Raw genomic sequence first — 12523 nt, 5'->3', positions numbered from 1 at the left:
CTCACTCAGTGGGTTAAGGATCCGGCATTGCTGTGGGATATGGTGTAGGTCCAAGACGCGGCTCAGATCCCGCATGGCTGTGGCTGTGGTGTAGGCCGGCAGCTACAGCTCCGATTCGACCCCTAGCCTGGGAACCTCCATATGTTGTGGATGAGGCCCTAAAAAGACAAAAATAAAAATAAAAAAAAAAAAGAGAGAGAGAGTACCACAACGCTTCTAAATCTTAGGAGCCTGCCATATACGTTCTTCCATATAGAGGCAAAGCTCTTCGAATGTTCCTGTGACCCAAAAAGTTGACCCTAAGTGTGACACCCGAACCTCACTATGAAATTAAGCTTAGGAAAGCATATGCAGTGGGTCAGGCCTGCCTTGGATAAAGGTCAAAACAGGACTTCGAACTGGGGGTTTTTGAACCTTCTAGAAACGTGTAAAGAAGGTTGTATATCATGTAGGCAATTTTCGTGGGGAGAGGGCTGTCCATAGCATTAAAAATGTCCTCGAGGAGTTCCCGTCATGGCGCAGTGGTTAACGAATCCGACTAGGAACCATGAGGGTGCAGGTTCGGGCCCTGCCCTTGCTCAGTGGGTTAATGATCCAGCGTTGCCGTGAGCTGTGGTGTAGGTTGCAGACGCGGCTTGGATCCTGCGTTGCTGTGGCTCCGGCGTAGGCCGGTGGCTACAGCTCTGATTTAACCCCTAGCCTGGGAACCTCCATATGCCGCGGGAGCGGCCCAAGAAATAGCAAAAAGACAAAAATAAAATAAAAATTTAAAAAAATTAAATTAAATTAAATTTTAAAAAAATGTCCTCGAGAGTCCTTGACTGAACAAAATCCAGACATCAGTGCTCTAAAATAACCACCTTAACTGATTTCAGCTCTATAAAGAATAATATAAGATGGCTGCGGTCTGTTGCTTCTAGTAACTTTTTCTATTATACTGTTTCCATTCTGTTTTAATTTATTATCATAGAAGAACTGCTTTAGCCTATCTGGGGGAACTGAATATTTTTCAGCATCTTCAGACATCTGTTCATCTCATCTCTCATTTATGAGACTGCCTTGTTCTGGTCGCTCCTAATATTCCAGCATCCTTTCAACCTGTCTCCCATTTTCCCTACCTCCCTGATAACCTAAGCACCTCTCCCCATAAGATTTATTGGGCGTTTGACACGTGCCAAGCAGTAAATAATCCCCTTTACATGCATTATCTCATTGAATTTTCACAACCTTCTAAAAGGTAGGTACTATTATGACGACAACAACAGCAACAACAACAACAACAAAAAAAGGTAATTTGCCCCCAGTCACATTTGTTTGCAAGTAGCTAAGCTAAGATTCAAACCTGGAATAAAACTGAGAGTTTTATATATATATATATATATATTCAGGGTCAACTGACTTTTGATAAAGGTTTCAAAACCATTCAACAGGAAAAGAATAATCGTTTCAACAACTGGTTTGGGAGAGTCAGATGCCCACATGCAAGAGGATGACGTTACAGCCCTACCTCACACTACACATCAAAATGTACTCAAAATGGATCAACAATCTAAATGTAAGAGTAGAAACTATAGGGAGTTCCCATCGTGGCTCAGTGGTGAACGAATCCAACTAGGAACCATGAGGTTGTGGGTTCAATCCCTGGTCTCCCTCAGTGGGTTAAGGATCCGGCGTTGCCGAGAGCTGTGGCATAGGTTGCAGATGCGGCTCGGATCCCACGTTGCTGTGGCTCTGGCATAGGCCGACAGCAACAGCTCCGATTAGACCCTAGCCTGGGAACCTCCATATGCCGTGGGAGCGGCCCAAAAAATGGCAAAAAGACAAAAAAATAATAAATAAATAAATAAATGTAAGAGTAGAAACTATAAAACTCTTGGAAGGCAACATAAGTGTAAATCTTCATGAACTTAGGGTTAAGTAAGGGTTTCTTAGATGACACCAAATGCACAAATAACTGAAGAAAAAAATAGATAAATTGGACTTCATCAAAATTTAAAACTTCTGTACTGCAAATAACATCATCAAGAGAGTGAAAAGACAACTCATGGAACGGGAAAAAATATTTGCAGATCATATATGTGATATAGGTTGAGTACCTAGATATATATACAACTCTTACAACTCAACAATAAAAAGACCAAAAAAAATTTTAATGGCAAAGGACCTGAATAGACATTTCTTCAAAGAAGATATACAAATGATCAGGGAGCAAATGAAAAGGTACCCAACACCATGAGTCATCAGGAAAATACAAATCAAAACCACAGTGAGATACCACTTCACACTCACTAGGACGGCTGTAGTATTACTTTACACACACTAGGATGGCCCTAATTTAAAAAAAAAAAGGGAATGGCAAGTAGGATGTGGAGAAACTGGGATCCTCATACATTGCTGGTGGGAATATAAAATGATGCAGCTGCTTTGGGCAAGTTTGGCAGTTCCTCAAAATGTTAAATGTAGTTACCATATGATCCAGAACAACTTAGGATATTCTCACTCAAAAACTTGCACACAATTTTTTTTTTTTGGCTGCACCCATGGCAGATGAATGTTCCAAGGCCAAAAATCAAACCTGAGCCAAAGAAGTTCCTGTCGTGGCTCAGTGGTTAACGAATCTGACTAGCGTCCAGGAGGACTCAGGTTCGATCCCTGGCCTCGTTCAGCAGGTTAAGGATCCGGCATTTCCATGAGCTGTGGTGTAGGTTGCAGATGCGGCACAGATCCTGTGTGGCTGTGGCTGTGGCTGTGGCAAAGAGCCCTAGCCTGGGAACCTCGATATGCCACCAGTGCGGCCCTAAAAAGCAAAACAAACAAACAAAAAACAAAACCCGAGTCATAGCAGTGACAATACCAAGTCACTAGGGAACTTCAGGTACACAAATGTTCATAGCAGAATTATTCATAACAACCAAAGGGTGGCAGCAACCTAAATGTCCCTCAATTGATGAATGGATAAACAAATCTGGTATAGCCATACAATGGAATATCATTCAGCAAGAAAAAGGAATGAAGTACTGATGCATGCTACAACAGGGATGCTCCTTGAAAGCATTATGCGAACTGAAAGAAGCTAGTCACAAAAGGTCACAAATTTGCTGATTCCCTATATATGAAATGCCCAGAATAGGTAAACCCAAAAGAACAGAAAGTATATTAGTTAGTGTTTGTCAAGGGCTGGAGGCTGGGGAAGATGGAAGTGGAGGGAATGGAGAGTGACTACTCTGGTGGCATTTGGTGTCATCTAAGATGGGGTTTCTTTGGGGGGAGGTGATGAAAATGTTTAGGAAGTAGATAGCAGTGATAATTGCACAGCTTTGTGAATATACTAAAAACCACTCAATTGTATACTTTAATATGGTGAATATTATGGTATGTGAATTTTATCTTAATTTTTGTAAAAGATACAAACCCAGGTCTGACTCCAGTGTGTGAACAGTCAACCACTATTCTATACTGCCAACTGTGAAATTATGTAATATTTCTAAACACTACTGAATTGCTTACTCCTTTCAATTGTTTTTCTAGGTTAGTGATTCCCTGTCGAGGTTTTTTTACAATACCCTGGGATATCTCTAATGATCAATGGATGTCAGAAAATTATCAGGTCCCAATTTTTTTCTTTCTTCTTCTTCTTTTTTTTTTTTTTTTGGTCTTTTTAGGGCCACACTCGTGGCATATAGGGGTCAAATTGGAGCTATAGCTGCCAGCCTACACCGCAGCTACAGCAATGCCAGATCCAAGCCATGTCTGTGACCTACACCACAGCTCACGTTGACGCCAGATCCTTAACCCACTGAGCGAGGCCAGGGATCGAACCTTCGTCCTCATGGATACTAGTCAGATTGGTTTCTGCTGCACCACGACAGGAACTCCCAATTTTTATTCTTTTAAAAATTATAAGACTCCTAAAAATATTTGACTTCTATGTCACAAAATACTTTTAGGAAGTAGAGGAGGAAGTGGTCTGACCAAAAATAAAACAATAGCAGTGCTGCAACTTCAAAAAGTTTGTGAAGCACTAATTTATGCAGAATTAGAGAATATACTAAGGATAAAGACAAGATGTCAACCTGCTAGGGTGCCACCAAAAGACAGGTAACCACGAAGCTTCTGCCAGAAGACACAATGGTTTGTCATAAAAATGCACTGATGAAAAATGCCTGGGTGGGCAGACCAATGGCCTGTCAAGAAACAAATGCCCACATCCACATCCACTGATTCGTTCTCTTCCATATCATGTAGTTACTGCCATGTAGTCAAATAAGGATGTTTACATATTTGCCCTTGTTCTATTATAAAATTGTTTCTGTATGGCTTATCATCACCCTGCATCCCCCTTCAGGCTGAGATCCCTGAAAGGAAGAAAAAAAAAAAAACAAGTTGATGAGAATAAGCTATAAGAAGGTATCATAAGGCGGTGTGAGTAGGTAGAAATACGAAGGAGTTTCAGTGCAGACCATTAGGATAAAAATAATACATTCTACACTGAAAAATTGATTTCAGCACTGCCCTTCGAATCCAGCATTCAGTTTAAGTGCTCAGAGAGAGACGCCGTGATCTGCACTTGGCAGAATTCTATTATTTCAAATGTTATTTGAACATAATTAAATGCCCACTTATTTCAACAGTTCACATTCCATCTAGTTTTCATCTTCCGGGTCTGCAGAGCATGGCTCTAGGCTCTCGCTGCCTCCCCGAGGAGCCACCGTCTCCCTTTCTTCCCAGAAAAACCAGGAGTGTAAAACCCAGCCTGACCTCCGGGCTGCGGAACGAGGATTGAGCTGGGCTGTAGGATTTACATTCTTCAGGATATTAACATTCACGTCCCATGAGCGCTTCCTTAAGACACTAGAAACTGTCTCTCTGCCCTGGAGGCTGAGCAAATGAGTCCTGGCTTAGTCTGATGTTCCCTTAACGGTAAAATGTCCTTCGAGTCCGGACACAAGACTCACCAGCCGATCGCTTTAAGATGCGCGTTCCAGCTCTGACATCCTATTATTACAGAGCTCTTGCTATCTGTTACCAGATAGGAAAGACACCTTGGATTATTGAAAACTGGTTCCTCACCACACAGATCTTATTTATTAGTGTGACTAGAAAGGCTGACAAGCAAAGGGCATCATCACGAAAGGAACTGGAAATAAACAAAATGCATTATTTTCCCTTGGCTAAGCCAAGGTGCTGAAGGAATGACTGTGGCTGGCTTTGCCTGTTGTACCTCAGAGAAGATATAATGGGTGTTCTGGAGGACAACTAAAGAGGAGGGGAGTCCCAAAGGCATAAAATAATAACACCTTTTGGAAAAAAAGGAAGACAACCAAATCCTAGAATACTACTAGGAAAGGACCCCTTCCTTGCAGCTCAGGAAAGATCATCTGGTAACAAAAGGCAACCGATGTAGAGAATTCTCGCCCTAAAAAGATACAGACTGAAAAAAAAAGAGGCTAAGTGGTAAGTAAACAGAATTAATAATAACCCTCATCTTACATTTGTGTACCAATTTTATACTTTTAAATGGTTCCGAAGTCATTACCTCATTTGCTCTTCATAACAGAGCCTGGCTGTAGTCCTAGTTCTAAACTCAATTGGCCTTGTGACCCCAGGTAAGACATTTCAACTATTGGAGCTACAGCCACCTCATCTGTCAAACAAAAAACACCTGTCTGGTTCCTGTCGTGGTTCAGTGGTTAACGAACCCGACTAGAATCCGTGAGGACGCGGGTTCGATCCCTGGCCTCACTCAGTGGGCTAAGGATCCGGTGTTGCCGTGAGCTGTGGTGTAGGTCGCAGACGCGGCTCAGATCTGGGGTTGCTGCGGCTGTGGTGTAGGCCGGAGGCTGCAGCTCCGATTGGACCCCTAGCCTGGGACCCTCCATATGCCGCAGGTGCGGCCCTAAAAAGACGAAAGGCAAAAAAGGAAAGAAAGAAAGAAAAAATAAAAACACTTGCCCTACCCATCCTATAGGCTCCTGAGGATCTGATGGGGATACAATTATTAACTTGCTTTACGAATACTGATATTCTCAACACACATTCACAGATGACAGATACTGAGCAAGTTATTAAGGAAATAGCACAAGTTTGGAAATTCACCTCAAATGCATGGTTGGCATAACAGAAGACAATTACACTCCCCTACAAGTTTTCCAGAGGACCGTGCTTCTGATTGTGGTATTTATTATATCCATACGCCTCCCCTGTGAAACTGGAGCTCTCCCCCTACCCCCACCCCCACCCAAGGGAAGAACTGTCTCTCTTTTTTCTTAAACTTTTATCATGCATAAGAAGAGCTCAGAGGGTGATCACCGGCTGACAGCACCAGAGCCAGTTCCTGTCTAATAGGTTGTTAAAGCCTACTTAATATTTTATAGTACATGCATTTAATGATCTCTTCTTTACAATAATTAGCTCCTAAATCCAACCATTGGCTATTTTATACCATATAGACATCATAAACATTAAAACGAACATCACAAGAACAGAACTAAAAGTCCTAGATCTGCTACAAACACAAAACATTAATCTAAGTAACCAAGAAACGGATTTGCCAAGGTAACACATGCTAATTGTCAGAAATCATATGTACAGTTCATAACACCTTTATCTTAATACCAATTCCACTGGCACTTTTGATGCTGGGGAGCAAATGGAGAACAGACGCATTCACCTGAGGCTGTCAGCACAGCTTTCTATCTATTCTAGGACTGCTTTCCCCAATCTCTGCTACCCAATGAAATACCTGCAAATTTTCAAATATTCAGTGGGACACCTGGATAGGCAGTCATCTCTACTTCTACGGAATAAAATTGGCAGAACATACATGGAAGGCATCCTGTCGGATGTCAGGCTGCGAGGACCCCAGGTTCAGGTCAGAAACAAGGGACAGGGAACAGAAGCCTATTTGAAATCGAGCTTCTACTCCCCTGGGAACCACATGGATCCTAGCAACACTGAACAAAGGGCTATAGACAAAGCGATGGAGGATTCTGGACCGTAAACCATTTTTTCTATCTCTGGGCTGTATCCATTCAGACGCATCACTGTCCTGCATTAGCACTGTCTACCATGCTCATATGTTCTCCTCCTAACTGGGACCATTGTAAATACTGGGATTTTCTGTTTCCGGAGGATTTTAGGTTATAGAATGACTCTGTTATCAGACTTTGGGGTTTCTGTAAAAGGAAGATCCAGAGACTAGGCATGCTATTCATCAACGAGAGGAGTCTGACCTGCAGCAAAGAGGCTGAGACAAGGCCCAAGGTCAGGCAGTCAGAGCCCGGCAGGGAGTAAAGAACCCAAGTAGGACAAGTCTTACGAAGGATACTTCGCTAACCCACTTAGGCAGCGCCAACACCCTTATTACAGATTCAGGTGAACCTGACACGGAGAAGGGAGGGGTGGGATGTTGGCACATTACTCGGAATCTCTCCACCACCCATGCTTTAACCATCTAATAGTCCTAGCAGCTTACAGGATTTCTAAGGGCAGTGCAGGAGCTGGGAGACTGACTATGGAAAAGAACATATCCATCCGTGGCCATGGAGAAGGGGAAGACAGAGAAAAGAGAAAGCGTAGAAAGAGCCGCAAACCTTCAGTGCCCACAGAAGACTCTTAGCAGTTTTAATTCATAAAAATGGACAAAGAAACACATATGGATCCTTGGGAGAGAGGCGAAATAAAATGACTAGTAAGGGAGTTCCCTTGTGGCTCAGTGGGTTAAAGATCTGGTGTTACTGCAGTGGCTCAGGTCACTGCTGTGGTAGGGGCCACAGGCTGCTGCGTGCCCCCCCCCAAAAAAAGACCACTAGCAGCCCGCACAGGGTGATGACTAGAGCTGGAATTTGTCTCAGCACCGCTCATGCGATCTTCTCACTTGATGATGATGATGATCTCAACACTGATTGAGAAACACTTGACTAGTCTCTTCTCTACACAGGTCAGTGATGAACACGATGTTTGTTGAGAGACCTGAACTACAGACGTTAGCACACCACCACCTTGGTACCCAAATTTCATCCATCAAAAAGGGAACAACTGTGAACTCTCCCCCAGCTGTCGTATATCCAGTATCAACATGTTACCTGTCATATTTTGATGAGGCAATGCTCTAAGACACCCAGCCTAAGTAAGGCGGTGCGTCACAAACACACCGCCACATTTTCCCCTTGTGCACAGAAGAGAAGACAAAGCCTAATGCTCCCAGGACATGGATCACCTCCGGCCTCCACTAGCAGCTGAGTCCCAAGGCCTAACAGCTAGGGAGTTACCAAGATCCATAAAGACTGAATGACAGACACACACGAGGCCAAGCAGGTGCCTCTGAGAATAGCCATGTGCAACACTCTCTGGGCCTCCGCTCTTTCGCCTCCTTTGTAGGGATCTCTCTGTTGGGAAAGAGAGAAGCTGAGCGCTGAGGGACAGACATTTTCCTTCTGCAGTCTCCTCCTCAACTGTCATGGTGTCAGCAGATTTTATGGGAGGAGGGACGAGGGAACGGACAGGCTCACAACCCAGAGCAATTTTTGGATGCAATTATGAGACTCCACTGGCACTGCTTGAGGATCTACAAGTTGGAGCACGTTGCCCTGCACTTAGAGAGGACGGATTAACTACACCGATTTCATCTAAATCAATTTGCACTGCTCAGATGATATGTTCATGAAGCAACCAAGGCACTCTGATTTGCAGCAGTACTTCCCAGGGGGTGGCCTTGCAAGGTACAACATGCTAGATGAGGAGTTTAGTAGTCATGAAAGTAAATGCGAGGGCAACAATCGCTCCTTCGTGTCCCTAGCCTGTACCCCTGCCCAGCACAGCCCCTCCCTGTCCCCATCCTGGAGCTGCAAGTAAGGTGGTAGGCCTTAAAGAAGCAGGAGCCCAAAATACAAGGTCAAGGCTAGGGCATTAGCCCAGACAGCAGAGGACTCTGCACACTGTAGGTGCTTTTAATACATATTGTTGACTCACTGTTGCCAGATGCTAATTGTGCTTAGACAGCCATGCCTAAAATTATTTATGCCATTTTTCAGAAGAAATTAACTAACTGCCCCCATATGGGCTAAAAATGGCTGAGGTTATGTTTCCAAACGAGTCTGAATCAGATTGTGAGGTTGGAGTACATTAGATATGATTCAAGCCTTAGCTTAAAATAATCACCATTACTCTGTATGCCTAATTTTATGTATGTTTTCATTCAGTAGTATGTGCACTAGGAAAAAAAAAAGAAAGAAAGAAACAGACTTAGGACCAAAGTAGGGTGATAGATTTGGCTCCCAAAGGGGTTAATAATGGAAAGTTAAGGTTTCCAGTAAACTAGGGTTCCTACTTACACCCAGTCAAGCTATTATCCCAATAAAAGGTAAACGAAGTACTTTCTTTGAAAAGTATAATGCTAAGGGTTTACAGAAACCTTTCATCTTCAAAGGACTAAGCCAAGACACACAATAGCCAGTACACAATATGATGCCTTTTATACAAGTGCATCAACTATGAAAGAAAGGTCATAGGAATGTCCTAGGGCCATAAAGCCGCCGCAACATCAGATTTGGGATGAACTCTCTGATCTTGGCTTCTAGACTTGTATTTCAACCACACAAATCAAGCTGTGAGCAACAATCAGGGGAAATCTAATTCACCTTATATATCTGTATTAAGTTAACGGAGTGGGCATGAATATATAAAAATAGCAAAGGCTTCCCGCTTGAGCAGTGAGGCATGGAGAGGAGTGAGAAGGGGGCTTGAGGGTTAGGGGTAACCCTCTTGCATAGATAGGGTGAGAAGTAGGGGAGGGAATCTCCCTGTTCAGCTGTCCCCTTCTGTTGGAACCTTGCCAGAGAACTGATGTAGAGGGAGGGAGAAGAATGAGATTAAAGGCACCCCTTATGGCCCAACTTGAGAATCAGAAGAATCAACCCACACACAGTACTTGTCTATTTACACAGCCTCTAATACATTCCTTTATGAGGACTCCTCTTCTGAGACACACAATCACCAGCAACCATTCTCCTCACACTCAGAAATCCTCAAAAAGGCAAACTGGTTAAGGAGCCAGAGGCTGCATGGCTGGGAGGCTGGGAATGCACAGGTTGATGGGGAGGAGTCTAGGGGACGGGTGGGTTCTGGTGGGAGATTCGGGTGGGCAGGTAGGTGTGTGACGACGACGACGTAGGAAGAAGGCGAGTGAGCGTGAAGGCGGGTAGGGGAGTGTGGATGAGAGGGAAAGTGAAGAACCCGGAGACCCCAGGAGCCCAATTTCCGGCTCTGAGATGAATCGCCTCCAAGAAATGCATTGCACACGAAATACTAAGTAACCTCAACCTTATCGTCACCGAAAATGTTTCGGCAAATCTACTCGGCCGTCATTTACTTAATTCTTACGAGCCAGGAATGGAAAAACCCCACCTCTCCCGCGTTCGGTCGCCGTCTGTCCTAGGGAACTACAAGTTTTCCCTCTCCCCCACTGAGCTGGTTTCAAAGCTAGGCCAGAAATAAGGAACCACCCGGACGGAGCCTCGAGGATCGCTCCCCGGGCAGCAAAGGGATTAAGTTTCGCCGGGCCTCCCCCGCGGGCAGGGTGTCCGCAGCATCTCCGGCTGCCGCAGCAGCAGCCGCCGCCGGGCGGCCAAAGGGCGCCGCCCGGGCCGAGGAGGCTGCGGGCCGCAGGAGCGTGGGAAGGCGGCGGTGCCCTTTCCCAGACTCGCACCCAGGCTCCGAGAGAGCCGCTCGAGGGCCCACGCCCGGCCCCGCCAGGCTGCGCGGGAGGCCTCGGACCCGCCCCCGCCCCGCACCCCGGAGTGCAAACTCCGTCCGGGCTGGGCAGCGACGGGCGCCCGGGCCCCAGCGGCGCCACGGGGATCCAAGGCCGGGCCAGAACCCCCGCCGCCGCCAGCACCTCGAGCCTCACGGGCCCCGTCACCCCGCCCCGCCGAGCCCCGGAGCAGCCCTCGGCCCGCGCCGGGCCCCGGCCGCACCTGAGACGCGGCCCGAGCCGGGGCCGAGCTCTGCGCGGGCGGTGGCGCTCGGCCCCCGGGGCCGCGGCGAGGGGGCGCGTTTTACCCGGAGCATTCCCGGCTGCCGGCCATGTCCTCGGCGCGCCCCAGGCCACCGGGTACTCGCTTGCCTCCGCCGCCAGCTGGCTCGGGCTCTGGCGCGAGCTCCCTGGCCGCCGCTGCCGCCGCCGCCGCCGCCGCCGTTGCCGCCGCCGCCGCCGCTCTAGGCCGCCGCCCGCCTTCGCAGCCGCCGCCGCCGCCGCGCAGCAGCCGGGATCCGCCCGCCCGCACGCCCCGCCGGGGACAGCACGGCGGCCGCCACGCTACCGCGGCTGGATCTCCCGAGCCAAACTTAAGAGTTTTCGCTCCTTAGTCCAGGGGCAGCACCATGACACCGCGGCGGCACCACACTGTCATTTCCGCCGCCGCAGAGCGGGAGGGAAAAAAAGGCAATCCCGACGAAAAGGGGGATGGGGTACGGGCGAACTGGGCTAGGGCTGCCTCCCCGAGGGAGCGCTGGGAAGGGCCCGGCAGCAGGGGTGCTCGGCCACCTTCCCCGGCTCACCTTCCGCCGCCCCCGTCGCTCCCAGCTCCCCCTGCCCCTCCTCTGGAGGCGCGTTTACATGTTTTCTCCCCGGGCAGGAGTGACCGGAGAAACCTGAGCGAGCAAAGGCAGCGGGTGGGTGGGGTTCAGGTTACTACTGTACCTACCAGCTGATTCCAGCAGCCTCTTCTCCAGCGCCCTGTCATCTTGAAGGAAGACACACGGAGAGGGGCCGGAGCGGGCGTGTGTGTGTGTCTGTGTGTGTGTGTGTGTGTGTCTGTGTCTGCGTGTGCGTGTGTGTGTGTGTCTGTGTGTGTGTGTGTGTGTGTGTAAGAGAGAGAGAGCGCGAGTGAGAGCAGAATGTGTGTGAAATGCAGAAGGAAGGCTCTGGCCAAACTCTTCTCCCAGTCGCCAACCCCCCTGGTCCCACAAACCCCCAGGTTAGAACAACGAAGAGGCCGTGGCCACCGGCGAGGAGAAGAGAGTGCCTAGGTCCACCGCGCAGGTCCTCGACGAAGCTGCTCTATGCAAAGTTAACTACAGAGTAAAACAAAAATAGTGGAGGAGACAGAAAAGGGCAGACAATTGAAGGAAACCCAACCCCTCTTTTCTTTTTACAAAGGGAGAATGGCCGTGTTTTATTGGCCTTGGGCAGAAGTTGTGGAGATGGACCAAAGCCACCAAAATTTAAAAACAAAACCAAAAAAAAAAAAAAGAGAGAGAGAGAGAGAATAGGGTTTCCTTTACACATTCAAATCCTTGATGGGCAAAACAAGAGGGTCCTTAATAAGAGGACAATGGGACAGATGCCGGCTATTCAGGTATTCACTGTGGTAGTCATTGCCTCTAATAAGCTAATTGGTCCATCTGGAAGCCAAAGCACTCCTAGCAGGTCTAGAGTCAAGTCCTCCGGCTGCTCTGTCATTGGCTCCCAGACCACTGCCCTCCTCCCAAGGAGGGTGAGAGAGGGAAGGAGGACAAGGCCCCA

General features: G+C 47.4%; 1 protein-coding gene across 10 annotated transcripts in view; it reads right to left on the bottom strand.

Moving 5' to 3' along the window:
- Positions 1–12081, bottom strand: part of MID2 (midline 2) — a 100433-nt gene extending 88352 nt beyond the window's left edge. For 2 of the 10 annotated variants that reach the window (XM_085008133.1, XM_085008137.1), the window contains exon 1: positions 11703–12081. Coding sequence is in view for 2 of the 10 variants with exons in the window: in XM_085008131.1 (XP_084864257.1) it covers positions 10974–11067 (94 nt within the window). In the remaining 8 variants the exon portion in view is untranslated. Of the gene's footprint in view, positions 1–10973 lie in introns of all 10 variants that reach the window. The other 8 variants (XM_085008134.1, XM_085008139.1, XM_085008131.1 and 5 more) reach the window with 5 other exon arrangements.
- Between the last annotated feature and the right edge of the window lie 442 nt (positions 12082–12523).

Source organism: Sus scrofa, chromosome X (genome assembly GCF_054392235.1).
Source record: "Sus scrofa isolate SSC_HxYL_T2T_F1_AM1 chromosome X, Sscrofa_HxYL_maternal_Yorkshire_Landrace_v2.0, whole genome shotgun sequence".
In the NCBI taxonomy this organism is placed as follows: domain Eukaryota; kingdom Metazoa; phylum Chordata; class Mammalia; order Artiodactyla; family Suidae; genus Sus; species Sus scrofa.
This window is presented reverse-complemented; position numbering and strand designations above follow the sequence as displayed.